The sequence below is a fragment of the Sparus aurata genome, chromosome 8 (genome assembly GCF_900880675.1).
Source record: "Sparus aurata chromosome 8, fSpaAur1.1, whole genome shotgun sequence".
In the NCBI taxonomy this organism is placed as follows: Eukaryota; Metazoa; Chordata; class Actinopteri; order Spariformes; family Sparidae; genus Sparus; species Sparus aurata.
This window is the reverse complement of record NC_044194.1, coordinates 22,971,111-22,985,947: the sequence shown is the minus strand read 5'-3', so window position 1 is coordinate 22,985,947 and position 14,837 is coordinate 22,971,111. Positions and strand designations below refer to the sequence as shown.

The window sequence follows — 14,837 nt, the reverse complement described above, 5'->3', positions numbered from 1 at the left end:
TCCTGAAAGCCACGGTCATGGCTCAGTGCGACAGAGGGAGGGGGAAAGTCTAGACCACAGCGCTTCTAGGGTTCAAAAGAAAAGAGGGGAGCTGGAGGTGAAGGGTCAGAGGTCACCACCAACACATGGGAACAAAAAAGGGTGAAAGTCTGTGAACAAAGGCAGGCACAAAAGGCAAGGACTGGGTCCTCAAAATGTTGTGCAAGCATGTGAGTGTGTTGACCCAGTGTGAGGACAAATAATCATCTGTCCTTGTCGAAATTATGAGGGTTTTCTTGGGCTTTTAAACCTTTGAGAGGTGGAAGGTTTAATGGCATTAAGAGGTTTCCCCTTAAAATACTAATTAAACATTTCTATTCGCAGTTTCAATTTGTACATTGAAACGTGAGTGGGCCAAACAAAATGCAACTGAAGAAAAAATTATGTTCATGAAGCATGTGACTCTTTCACTGACACCTCCACTAAAGAGACAAAAAATGTCAACAGACTAAAACATCTGGTTTGAGTGGAGTAATGAGAAAGCTGTAACCTTCCTTAAATTGTACATGACACAAACATAAATGCCATATTTCCAATATATTTCCCACATTGTTGTTTTAGGCTTTTGACTGGTGCTCACTTAAAGCGAAACTCTCACCAAAATGCAACCGAGGCTTTTTTTGTGAATATACCCGAGCAAACCTTCGTATAAAAGCATAATTACGATGAAAGAGGCACAAAATGTTTTGGCCTTGATTGGCTTTATTGATAGAACAGCTGAAGATATGATTGGAAACAGGATGAGAGAGAGGGGGAGTGACACGCTGCAAAGAGCCCCAGGCCAGGACTCAAACCCAGGGCTGCTGTAGCAAGGACAAAGCCTTTGCACATTGGATGCCTGCTCTACCAACTGAGCTTAACGGCACCAGAAATAGGCACTTTTAAGATTTACTGTATTTTTGTTTTGGGGTCAAACTCATTTTCAGTGGGAGTGCTATTGGAACTTTAACGCTAGCATCAAAATCGCTATTTTTAAAACACTAACAAGGCTTAACACAACATGAAACTTTGCTCGTAGTATCACCAGGGTCTCTACACATGAACATAAGCATTGAGAACATTGTTTGTGTACACAGAGTTTACCAAAAAGAAAGTTTATGAACAACTCACGTTAGCACTTACTTGTTCCGCTAGCCGCCATCCTGCCAGTGGAGAAGTGTCGATTCCCGAATGCAACGTAACTTGGAGGAGAGTTAAGGTGTAACGCTACTGTTTTCCGGCAACAACTATCCACACGATATCTCACGTGACTTTTCCAGCTTTTATTTAAGTATTGTTTAGTATCTAGATCTTATATGAGGCTCCTTTTTCAACTTCAAGGTCAATATTGTTTTTCGCTAATGACAAAACAACAAATTATCCGTGGATTTATATGAAACTAAGCTTTAGGAGTGTTCCACTTTAACTCTCCTCCATGTTACATCCCATTCGGAGATCAATACTTGGCAGGACGGCAGCGAGCAGAGGAAACATCTGCTAAGGTGAGTTGTTCAGAAACTTTCTTTTTAGTAAACTCTGTGTACACAAACAATTCATTGAAAACACAAAATGAGTTTGACCTGAAAACGAAAATACGGTAAATCTTAAAAGTGCCTCTTTCATCGTAATTATGCTCATATACATTCACAAAAATAGCCTAGGTTGAATTTTGGCGAGAGGTTTGCTTTAAGATATACTGTAATCTGTGAGAAACCTGCAGTAAAATGTCTCCAGGCGAAACTTTTTTAAAAGCATAACCTCATCCGTGAATATGTGTGTATCATGTCAGAGACATTTTAATTAGCGGTGGTGGCTGATTAGTGGCACATTCACTACCAGCAAAATGAGTTTGACCACAGGAACATTTGTCTAAATTCATAACAGATTAAAATCCAACTGGATGGATTAAGAGATTTCAAACTTCTTAATAACTTTCCTGAGATAAAATGATGATTTATTTGCAAAGTTGATCACTTCCTCTCATTGGAGCATATCTGCAGAAAACCATTTACAAAATGGTGGGTTATTTGACAGTAAGGTTTGTTTTATTTTGTATTTTTATGATTGTCAAGTCATTATGGCAAACTAATTGGATTCAGATATTTCACATCACTTACAACTTTCCTACGGTAAGCTGATGGTTCATTTGTGTACTTGATAACTTCAATTTATTGCTACATATTTAGAAAAACTATTTAGCAAACTAGTGATTTATTTAAATCTTGAGATGTGATTGTTTCAGTATTTTTTTTTTCTCATTTTATCAAGTCTTTGGAAAAACAGATTTAAATTGAACTTTATGGATTCAGAGATTTCACACTTCTTACTAACTTTCCTAAGACAAGCTGATGATATATTTGCACAGTTGATAACTTTTACTTATTGCTGCATACCAGCAAAAAAACATTTATATGGCAGTTCTTGCTACGATAGGAATCTCCAGGACCACATTCATGTTAACCCACTACACACAACACACACGCACACATTCAAAACTTGGAAACATTACCAGCCATGCTGTCAGGGCCAGTAATACATCCTAAATGCATCATGTGTTAAAGTGGCTGTGTTGAGCTGTAAAATGTGTTGCAGTTAAATAACATCATACATTTTTCTTTATCACACATACACAGTTTCATAAGCACATTTCAAGAAAATTAAAAGTGAATACATTTAGGTCATCTTCACTAATGTGTAAGTAGGGTTAGATAAATAAACTAAAAACTCAGCCCAGTCAATTATGGCCCCTGTTGATAATCTATTAAGCATTCTTCTGGATGAGACAAAAATAAATGCTGGGCTTGAAAATCAACCAATCTGTTTCCATGGTAACTGGACTGTTGATGCATTGTCCATATATGGTCATGAGAATGTTCATAGATATCCTTAGACTTATTCGATTTGTATCATAACAGTTTCTGATGACATGTTCTAGAATGTCAGGAAAGCCTTTTAATGCAGCTTAGAGAGTCATCTACAGATCAAAGAAGAGAAGAGACTCCACTGTGGGACAAGCAGAGGCATCAAACGGGAACCTTGAAGCAGGAACAGTAGAGGCATCAGTAAGGAGCCCTTATCCTGGAATGGGAGAGGCATCTGCCAAGACTATCCTCTTCCCTAAAATCATGCTGAAGACAAAATCCTGATAGAACCTCAGTGTAACCTGAGACTTACCCTTGAAATTGGGGCAGAATAATCCTCTGGGTTCAGTTGGGGGATGAGGTAGTCTACCCTCTTCCTCCTCGACAGAAAAAACAACTTCTTCAGAGTGAAATTGTAGTATAGAGACTAACCCTTGAAATTGGGGCAGAATAATCCCCTGGGTTCAGTCGGGGTTGAGGTAGTCTACCCTCTGCCCCTTAGTCAGAGAAAAAAATTACCTGCTCAGAGTGTCATTGTAGTATAGAGACTAACCCTTGAAACTGGGACAGAATAATCCCCTGTGTTCAGTTGGGGGATGAGGTAGTCTACCCTCTTCCTCCTCGATAGAAAAAACAACTTCTTCAGAGTGAAATTGTAGTATAGAGACTAACCCTTGAAATTGGGGCAGAATAATCCCCTGGGTTCAGTCGGGGTTGAGGTAGTCTACCCTCTGCCCCTTAGTCAGAGAAAAAATTGACCTGCTCGGAGTGTCATTGTAGTATAGAGACTAACCCTTGAAATTGGGGCAGAATAATCCCCTGGGTTCAGTCGGGGTTGAGGTAGTCTACCCTCTGCCCCTTAGTCAGAGAAAATAATGACCTGCTCAGAGTGTCATTGTAGTATAGAGACTAACCCTTGAAATTGGGGCAGAATAATTCCCTGGGTTCAGTCGGGGTTGAGGTAGTCTACCCTCTGCCTCCTTGATAGATAAAACAACTTCTTCAGAGTGAAATTGTAGTATAGAGACTAACCCTTGAAATTGGGGCAGAATAATCCCCTCAGATCAATCAGATCGAACCTCTCTCTCCTGGATAGAAAAGAACAACCTCCTCGGAGTGTCATTGTAGTCAAGGGACTAACCCTTGTAATTTGGGCAGAATAACCCCCTGGATTCAGTTGGGGATGAGGTAGTGTCACAGGGTGACTATGTCTGGCCGTGAGACCAGTAGGGGGGCGCTGTTTTAATTTTATCTTCACAGGGTTTGGCGCAATTTAGTGCTGTCCCGGAAGGGAAAAGGTGGCTGCAGGTGTGCGGTTGGTGGAGGAGTGGAGGAGGCAGTGCTTATACAGGTGAAAGGGAGCAGGATGAAGTGAAGGGGAGCGGATCAGCCCAGGGGAGAGATGAGAAAGCAGTGGAGAGGAGCGTAACAGCACGACACACGGAGCGCGATGACAGCAGAGATCAGAGTTCAGCCTATGGCTGGACGAGAGGGATCGGAGCTATGAAACGGGCCACAGACGGCATGCAGGATACCGGAGAGACGCATCGTAGGAAACGGGGAGGGGCAGAAGTAAGCTTCACCCCTCCTCCGAGCTAAGTACCGCTTTTGTTCTACTCCCATCATTTTCATTGTTTTACAGAGTAGAAGAGAAAGAAACCCCTTGATTTCGTTTACTTTAGTTGATTGGACTTTATTTGCATGCCGCATTGTTTCGGTTTATTTTGTGTTTTACTTACAAGAGCATGTCGTGTCTTAAGTTATTACTTTTCCAAGGGGTTTCTTAGGGCACAACCCAGAATATTGACTGGTTATATTCTCTGTACGTGCTAGTTGGAGGTGGCACAGTGACCGGGCTGACGCACATGTACCAGGAAGAGAGAGACAGTGATAAGAGGACAGGAGATGAACTGTTATCTGGACCTGCTCTTCTACCACCAGCTCCATCTCACCCATCACCACGCAGTGGACTCCTTTTTATTGTGTTTCTAATAACAATTCTGCTTAAATATCTCGCCTTGTGGTTTTATCATAGCCAACATTAGCTCACCTTGGTTTTAATAAAAAAGCTACCATTCCCCATTGTAACTCCTGCTTGTTGTTGTTTGTGGCCAGTGGCTCCCCAGTAGAAACCTCATTCAGTTCTTCTCTCTCCTATATTTAACACACATCCCCCATGACAGTAGTCTACCCTCTAACAACCCGTGAGTGTCATTGTAGTATAGAGACTAACCCTTGGAATTAGGGCAGAATAATCCCCTGGGTTCAGTCGAGGTTGAGGTAGTCTACCCTTTGCCCCTTAGTTAGACAAAAAACCAAACTGCTCAGAGTGTCATTGTAGTATGGAGACTAACCCTTGAAATTGAGGCAGAATAATATTCTGGGTTCAATCGGGGCTTGACATTGTTGAACCCCTCTCTCCTGGATAGAAAAGAACAACCACCTCGGAGTGTCATTGTAGTTGAGAGTCTAACTCTTGAAACTGGGGCAGAATAATTCCCTGGGTTCAGTCGGGGTTGAGGTAGTCTACCCTCTGCCCCTTAGTCAGACAAAAAACGACCTGCTCAGAGTGTCATTGTAGTATAGAGACTAACCCTTGGAATTGGGGCAGAATAATCCCCTGGGTTCAGTCGGGTTGAGGTAGTCTACCATCTTTCCTTTTGGTAGACCACTTTCTGTTTCCAAATGTTAAAAAGTAATCTCTGAGCTGTCCTCCCATCAGTAAACTACCAGATCAGTTTACACTATAAGTCCAATTACGCTGTCTGTGCACCATCTTCTTTTGCAATTATTTAATGGAATCAGCTTTTTGTCTTTATAAACCAACTCCTGACGATTGCACAATGGAACGGTATGGAAACACAGCACAGGAACTGTAAAACACCCACCTATGGAAAGCATGATGCAGGCATAAACTATGTGGGCAGGTAGTAATTTAAACAACAGGTACTTGTGCTTTATGTTTGCCTCAGGGGCAAGTTCGTTCTATAACATTAACACGGCTGTCATAGCTGCTAAAACAAAGGACGCAAAGAAGCAGGAGCTAACTCTGATTGTATAGCTTTATTACACTGACAAAGTTGATTTGACATTACATAGGAACATGTACCTTCAGGATTTCTTTATGGACAACAAAATCATACAAACACCAACACACAGAACATACAGTGTTAAGCACAGACAATTTGGTGGAGAATCACATGACCAAAGTGACAGCAGATCTTGCAGTAATGATCAGAAGTTGAATGAGCCTCCACTCACATGTTAAGCAGACAGATGTGCAGCTCCCATACCCATCCCTACGATCCCCTCTCTGTATTTACAAAATGGCAGTGGTTCGTCTTGAAAACAAATGGTCGATACGGTGGCTTTGTTCATTGTTCGTGGCACTCACCACCGGTCTCAGGCTCATCATCAATACAAAAATATAGTACAGCAATTTTCTTGTCATAGCAAACATTCATACCTGTCCGTAAATGGCCCAGTCACATCAGCAGCCATTCAGATAAAAAAACCACAAAAACATAATCTGCTACACAAAAAAAAAACATAAAAAGGGGCGTTGAGCATATCAGTGCTTTGCAAGTTTTAGCTGATTAGCAACATATTGTTTACTTTGCACAACAGTTAATGAGGCTTAAGTGTCTTAGATAATATGTTGTTTTTAGCCATTAGTTTCCATTACATTTCTGTACGATATGTAAATCAGACTCTTGAAACTTCATTTGTGTAATCCATTACAGTGTATCACACGTAAAAAATTTGCTCAGGAAAGAAGACATTTGGCTTTTTTCTATCATATTATCGTCAAATATATAAAAACTGTGTGGAAATTAGTATGGGTTTTAATCCAATCCATTTTGAATACATGTTTCACCACCTTTACCAAAAATATATCATAATATAATAATAATTATAAATAATACTGCAGTATGATATTAATTGGTGAGCATACAAGAAATCTATCTGCACCGCAATATATTACCATACAACAATAATATATCATTCACTATAGCACTGACATAACTTTTTTCTGCGTTTAATTTTTCTGTGTAACTTTTTCCGTGCCAAATATTTGATTCAATATGCCAGTCCTTTTTCAGTTGAGGATTGTTTTCAGTGTCAAAATGTACTGTCACTGTTCTTGTCTCATAATTTATATTTCAAAAATCAGATTTTTTTTCTGTACAGAACTGAATGGAGGCCGGTGGCTGCCTTAAAAATGGTAAACTGAAGTGTAAGTTGTAAAGTATTTATGGCAAAGAAACTAAAATTTGCTAACACACTGGTATATTCTTTTAACATGAGAATATTCTTCATAATAACTCTGCTACCCTGATTCCAAAAAAGTTGGGAAGCTGTGTAAAACATAAATAAATCAGAATATGATCATTTACTGATCCCTTTTTGACATGCTCTCAATTGAAAAGAGTGCAAAGACAATATAATTAGTGCTTCGCCTGATTCAAACAAGCTGGGATAGAAGCAAAACAAGACTGTGGAAGTAATGCTCCAGAAACACCTATTTGGAACGTTCAACAAGTAAACAGGTTCATTGGCAACAGGTGAAATTATCATGATTGAGCATGAAAGGAGCATCCTCGAACGACTCTGTCGTTCACAAGCAAGGCTGGGGAGAGTTTCAACGCTTTGTGAAACACATGATTGAATAAAGGAGATTACTAATTGGGCTCAGGAACATGGGCTTGCATTCTGTTTTAATTCACATTTTGCACAGCATGCCAACTTTTTTGTGTTCAGCTCTCATTGATAGTAACATAATAACACACTGGTGCAAAGCCAGATGAACACAGGGGCTTTTTGAGGTAAAACCTTTAGTTGAGACTCTTGGCGAAAGCTTCAGGGAACACAAAGCTCTTTGACATTTGACCAAAGGTTATTCAATTTATAAAATAGATAAACTTTAAGCCGTCTAAGGGTTTGGCTGCAAAACCCTCATATTTGTCTGGGTATTATTTTTTAGCAGTTGCAGCATGTTCTCTGTCAATAAATGCAAGTTATATACAGTTCGTCAACTGACAGAAAATCCCCAGGACATGGTTCTCATTTGTTTTCTTTCTTCTTTCCAAGGAAACCTCAAAGCTCATAAGTTTGTACACATTGTAAGAGTTGTTCTGGTGAGACGTGACGAGACATTTCAGATTTGCATACAAAAAGGAAAATAAAAGGCGCTCCTAATCATTTTCACTGGAGACATCTGGGGCTGTCACACAGGTGACTCACGGCGAGGCTGCCAGACTTGTTTTTTCCTCCAAGCACATCAAAAGCTAATCGCCCAAAGATAGTTATACAAATAAAGCATCCAGTGAACTGCACACAGGCAGCAGGTTTTTTTTCTCACATCCCACCTCACACCTACACTGTCCTTCCCATGTTACCTACCTCCAGAGAGCCTCGGTTTACTCACCCGAGGCGTCGCCATCTATCAAAAACAGGCTTCGTCCTCTCAGGTGTGGGGCATGCAAAGGTGGCATATAGGTCTTGTTTATGGTGTGTGGAGGCGTGACACAATACATGGCCATTTGTCAAACATTCACATTACAGACAGCAAGGAAGGTCGGAGCCACATCCGCGTATCGAAGCACATGCCACCCCAGAGGAGAGCGGAAAGAGAAAATCCATCTTCCTCCTGCATGGATACAGCAGTCGATGAGACTTAGTGGGTGTTTGACAAATAGTGTTGTGCTTCGAGGGGTTCCTGGGCCTGGTAATTGTCTTGTATAGGACACAGGAAGGCTGACCTCATGCTCCCTGGGGTCGAAGAAAGGTCCGAAAGGTTGGCCGAGGTCGATAAGGTCATTCTGGGATGCTTGAGAATGTCAAAGGTTGATGGTCTATGTACATTGAGTGAACAGTCAAAGCTGCAACAGCTGTGGTTTTTCCTCAGCATACAGTGTCCAGTGTTTGGCAAGTACATACAGTAGTTCTTCATCATCTCACTGCTTTCTTCCTTGCTCTCTTTCTCAGTTTCGGAATCTTTTTTCCACCTGTTGTTCTTCCCTCAAAATTCCTCTCTCAGGTGCAGCAGTCTCGCTCCACGTGGCAAAAGAGGTGGGACTGGTTCGGCAGGGATGTGGAGGTGGAGGGGTCGGACAGGGAAGACGAAGTGGAGGAAGCGGTGGTGTTGGAGGAGGCAAGGAGGGAGGGGTAAGGGCTCATCTTGTCGATGTTGACGTAGGTGGTGTTGAGCAGGACGTAGTGCTCGCCGCTGAAGCTGGAGAAGATGGCGGAGATGCGAGACACCAGCTCCGAGAAGGAGGGCCGCCGCTCCGGCTTTGGGTGCCAGCACTCGATCATCACTGTGTAGCTGGAGGGGGAGGAGGGGAGAGGAGTCAGAACCAAGATATTTTCTTTTGCATATTTCAGATAAAGAAGTATTAACTGTGCTTCTATGGGTTTGTTTCACAAAAGTGCCTTTTATTGGGAAATCTAACTTCTTATGAAGCTCTTTGGCAATGTTGTTTTTAAAATTACAAGTATAACAGTAAAATAAGACTCAATAAAAATCAAGTTATAGATAGATAGATAGAATTACTTTAATGATCCCAGACTGGGAAATTATTTAATGTTTATAGATAAGATGCAAGAGTTTTTATGTGTCACATGTTCATAAAAGTGCGTAAAGTGAGATGTTAGCGCATGAAAACTCCCTGGCAGTGCACAATTGCAAGTGCAGAAACTGTGAAAACAAAGCTTTGAACAAAATGCTGCATAAATATACACCGAAAAGCAAAACATATGAAATAGTAAACATTGTTAAAGGTTAAGTTAAAGCTACAATATGGAGAAACTGGCCAGATCTCACCAGAGTTACTGCTAACTGTATTCTGTTTAAACATCTATGACTGCAGCTTCTGTTAGCTGGGTTAGCTGGACAATCAGCGAAGTGTAACACAGGAGCTTTGGCCGCTGGGAGAAGGAGGCTATCAGGCACTGGGCTAGCTTGTTAGCATGCTAACTTTAGTAGCTATCTCTGCAACACAGTACACATATGTCTTTGTCATATTGTCAAAACTGTTACTTCTTCACATTCTGTTGATAAGTTTCGTGCATTTTTGAAGGGGACCTATTATGTTTTTGTTTTTTTTCATGTCCTTCAGTTTGTTCTCGTTCTTGTCTCTGTACATGTTCTTGTGCATGTAAGTGTAGTTCTTTAAAGTTATAAAGGTCAAATTTTGCACCAACAGAAGCTCTTCTTTAAATAAATTTAGCACAACTGCTCTGTTGTTGTTAGAGGTGCTGGATCAGGCATGTGTGAGCTGTCCAATCAGAGGGGACTGGGTATTCAGGGCAGGGGGGCCTTAAAGAGACAGGAGCTAAAACAGGGCCTCTCAGATGGAGGGGGAAAACAGTGCCAACATTTCTCCTTTAAACTAAAATTCCTACATACTGTACCTTTAAGTTAAAGTATTTTTTGAACATTTACTTTTACCAGCTTCTCAATTTTTACAGTTTACTGCTTTTTTCAGCTTATATTTAAATGTATCCTGCTTTTCGACTTTTAGTTGAGAAAACTAGTAAATTAATGACATCACCTTGGGCTTCTCACTACACCATTACAATCAGAAACCTCACTTTTTGAAATGTTTATTAGAGCAGCAAAACCTAGTTAGAGTTTGGCTTCTAGGCTCTGACTTCGTCACATCAGTCTGGAGAGTGGGGAAGGTCATGTGTATATCAGTGCAGCTCGAGTTGCCTGCCTGAACTAGCTCGCAGATGTCGCTCTATTTGATAAAATAAAAAAAAAAAAAATTATTTGCTTTTTCAGTTGTAACACGTTTTGACTGCTTAGACTCCTGAAGCAGGGTTTTTTTCCATGTCACAATAAATCATCTGTTAGCCACCATTTGAACCCTGAAACATGAAAGAAACTTAGCACAATAGATATTAATACTTCATCTTATGATTCAGTAGTTCACAAACACACTGTATGTTATTCGTGCCTCGCTGGTGTTATGCATATGAAATAATAAAGTCTTCTGACTGGTAATAATTTCAATGTGTCTCAAAGCTAAGTTTGGCTTTCACACCAACAATACATCATTTTAAAAATAATTTTGCAACAAAGCTTTTCCCCCTGTCAGAGGCTGACACCTCTCAGGTATTTCTATTATTCCCTTTTTCTCTCCGTGACTTGGCAGAGCCACCTTATCATTGTTAGAAATGAAGAAAAATGGCCTCATTACCACACGTCCAAAGTATCTGCCAGCGACTGATATCGCCGAAGCGACCAGTGAACGATCAGGAGTGAAGAATTGCGGGAATGTTTGGAGCCGTGCATCACCTCCTGATGTCTCTGTTTAATTTACAGCTTGGGAACTTTGGGCCTCTTCCTCCCTCACCTGAACACTCCCACTCCCCATTTCAATTTCCACACACACTCCGTAGACATGCAGTGCACCTCATGACATTATCTGCACCCTATGAGATCACACTTGGCATTCGTTTCACAGAACTACTGGGTCAGAGTTTAATGGATAAGGACAACTCAGATACCGTGGTGCTGAGTGAGTTTGCTGTATGCGCTGTATCGACAATGAAACACTTTCCTGTGTTTTGATTCGACATTTTCATATAAATAACTTTATGTTTTGCTTTTCCCTATCACTCATTCCTCACAAAATCGAGACTGCTCTTGTTCAAGCTGCGTCAGGTGGTGGCGGTTTGTTCATCAGCAGGAAAGAACGTTTTTCTAACTGACTAAGTTTCAACAGTTAAGCGGCCTGGTTTCAACACGGCACATCACTAGATTTTGCCTGGCAAACTTGCCTTTAAGCAGTTCCAAAGAAAACTGAAAAAGTCCAACTCTTGTTGACAAAAAATCCAGGAGAATAAAGGAAAGTTCAGCCCTGCCAACACGGCTCTGTTCTGTATGATGGCTGCTTTATTGGAGCGCTGGCAACAAGTGCTTAGCAACAAAAACGAGACAAATAAAAAAAGAAATACTACGCTGGCATTGGATTTCCATTTCAAAACTTGCTTTGTGTTTCGTGGTGAAGTAAGAAAAGTGACTTTTATTTGACCCGCGGCTGTGACGAGATGTAACGCTCGACTGAAGAGACTGAAGAGCTGTGAGTGTGTTTCAGACTCTTGCTGAGGTGGATGATGGATGGTCTAAACTTGAGTGGCTCTTATTTATGCCTTTGAATGCTCATGCAGCTCTTTCACCTCCTCCACTCTTTTCCCCCCGCTGCTCTCTCCCTGATTTCAGACTCTAGCACTTTCTTCATGTTGTATTTAAGTGCAGCTCTCCTCACTCACACTAACTGAGCCGTGGCACTTTGCTAGAGGACGTGAATGACAGGTGTAAAGTATGTATATTTTAATATGTGTGTGTGTGTGTGTGTGTGTGTGTACGTACAGGGCGTCAGGGCAGAACTCGGGCTGCAGCAGCCTCCTCCCCTGAAGCAGGAACACGGTGATGTCGAAGGAGTTCACATCAGAATAGGGTGGGGCTCCACGGGTCATCAGTTCCCATAGCAACACGCCAAACGACCACTGTGGGAAAAAAAACAAACAAGAAAACTTACTCCTTATAGCAAACTGTGATGAAATTACTTGAGTGAAGACAGCATGAAATGAAAAAAGTGGTCCTAAGTCAAAATTGTCCATCATGGTCCTCACCACGTCTGACTTGGTGGTGAACTTGTGTGTCTGCAGGCTCTCCAGAGCCATCCATTTAACGGGCAGCTTGACTCCACTCTTGTTGTGGACGCTGTAATATTCTTTATCATAAACATCTCTGGCCAGGCCGAAGTCTGCCACCTTCACCGTGTAGCTCTCATCCAGCCTGTCAGGACAAAGAAGAAATTACCCTCTCTTCTATTCATTTGAACCATAATCTCTTTTCTTCACTTTGGTCCTGCCCTTCAGTTTTACCTTGATCTGTTGTATATTTTTCTGTTCTCCTTTGTTCCCCTTTCGTTCCTTCCTGTATATAATTCTATTTTGGTCTCATCTATTGTACCTTGCTGTACATACTCACGAGATATTGCCTGAATGAATGTGAACTCACATGCAATTCCTGGCAGCTAAGTCTCTGTGGACAAACTTCTTGCTGGCCAGGTACTCCATCCCTCTGGCAACCTGCAATCCGAAGCCCATCAGGTCCTTCACCGTCGGGTTCTGTAGGAGACAGAACCATCAGAAGACTGTGAGACCAAACCGCTGACTTGGTCTGAAATTATTTTTGTTTCAACTTGTGACGCAATGACTGATCCGCTGCAAATCTCAGCGGCAATCACTGTTTTGCACATGATCTTAACACAATTTGCACAAGGGTCCGTGAACTGCATCAATATGTACTGTAAAAGCCAGTGAATAAATCACAAAATACGTGCATGTATGTTAGTGTACATACGTGTCCCTCATCGCGGATGAAGTTGCGCAGGTCGCCGTGCTTCATGTAGGGCAGGACCACCAGTGGTGAACCCTCTGGCGGCAGGCAGATTCCCAGCAGAGAGAGAACGTTGGGGTGGCTGAAGTCCTTCATGATGATCCCCTCCTTCAGGAACTGGGACACCTCCTCCAGATCTGTGATGCCTTTAAAGAGACAAAAGAAAACAGAAAGACGTGAACATTCTGGAGATGAAGAAAGATTCATTCCACAGGGAGACAGGTAGAAATTCTGGAGAAGTGACATCATCCTGGAGGTAATTCCTTATGTGTCTTCAGGGAAAAAGGATGATGATGAAACTCCCTGAATGTCCTCACCCGGACCTGACCCACGCCAAACTCCCATTTGCCAATTGCATTCCTGCCTCTGATGTCCCCCACTTTGGCCCCACTGACTCAGCTGTAATCTGGTTAGATATGGAAGCTCTTCATGTCTCGAGAAAAGCAGCTGATTGGCCCTTCAGCTGAGGTTAGACCCCAAAGATAGAAAGAGCTGACATTTGATTTCAGAGCCTCAATGTGAAAGTTGACATGAAAATGACATTATTGTTGTGTGGAGGGTGGATATTCCTGTCTTTGTCATACACTCATCATTCTAGAAACACAGTATGTATCTTCTACTTTCAACTACTCGTCTTAAATATCCATCCCAAACATAACAAAAGAAGGCAAAAGACAGTGACACGGCGTCCAGAGAAACCACTAAACTCCATTACATTAATAAAAGGTCCAAATCCCAGAGGACAAAACCCCGGCAGGTCGAGTTCATCCCACCCTGCTGTGGTCCTGCGCTGAGCTTTCCTCCACATTACTCCAGCATCAATCTCCCTCCTCCAACTGACAGGTTACACAATTAGGGGGGACCCTAATGCCGTCTTCACCATCGGACGCTCATTCATCACCATCAGCTCAGCCGAAAAGAAGTCAGTGCTCTGATGAGATGAGGTCCTTAATGCTATTGGAGCCTCATGATATCATACAATAAGTATGCAATATAAGCAGACGTAGGAGGGAATAATTGTGACTGGATGTGAATGCGTTTGGACAAGGGGAGAGTGTGCTGAGAGTGCTGAGTGTGTGGTGTGTGTGTGTTCTGTGGGAAAAGCAGGAACTGCATTTGATTGTAAGTCATGACTCAGGAAGTCCTGATAAGAAACAATATAAAACATAAAATGTCTCTTTTTTAATTGGTTGATGGGTGCATTTCTGTCAAACCGCAGCTCAGTAAAAAGATAACATGGCTTCCTACATGTAGTCAACAGGCAAAAATATAATTCAACCAAGACTGCAGGCTTTTGAAAACCCCTCTACGCTTGAAGTTTAGCACGGCATTATTTCAAATCCAAACAGCAACATTAGTTGGTTAAACCAAAAGTGTGTAATCAAATGTCTGCAGGTATCCATCCGACAGTAAACAATCTGCTTCCAATTAACAACTGTAAAACACAAATGAAAGCTGTAACAATCGATGAATTTGTTAAAAAATCTGCATCACCTCAGCGGCACATTTCACCTCCAACATTCTCCAGTTTATCGGCGGCA

At 41.7% G+C, this 14,837-nt stretch overlaps 1 protein-coding gene and 1 long non-coding RNA gene across 3 annotated transcripts in view; one reads left to right on the top strand and one right to left on the bottom strand.

Moving 5' to 3' along the window:
- The first annotated feature begins 2,993 nt into the window (after positions 1-2,993).
- LOC115586152 (uncharacterized) lies at positions 2,994-4,967 on the top strand. Of its 2 annotated transcripts, none has more exons than XR_003984821.1 (2): positions 2,994-4,451; positions 4,713-4,967. It is a non-coding gene; the product is annotated as an uncharacterized LOC115586152 (long non-coding RNA). The 2 variants fall into 2 exon arrangements; XR_003984820.1 differs by having other exon boundaries at positions 2,994-4,478.
- Positions 4,968-5,923: 956 nt separating this feature from the next.
- Positions 5,924-14,837, bottom strand: part of met (MET proto-oncogene, receptor tyrosine kinase) — a 73,191-nt gene continuing 64,277 nt past the window's right edge. Inside the window, exons 17-21 of the mRNA XM_030426770.1 lie at positions 13,261-13,442; positions 12,916-13,025; positions 12,525-12,690; positions 12,262-12,398; positions 5,924-9,207 (exon numbers count right to left, since the gene is read on the bottom strand). Coding sequence (XP_030282630.1) covers positions 8,916-9,207; positions 12,262-12,398; positions 12,525-12,690; positions 12,916-13,025; positions 13,261-13,442 — 887 coding nt within the window. The 3' untranslated portion in view covers positions 5,924-8,915. The remainder of the gene's footprint in view (positions 9,208-12,261; positions 12,399-12,524; positions 12,691-12,915; positions 13,026-13,260; positions 13,443-14,837) is intronic.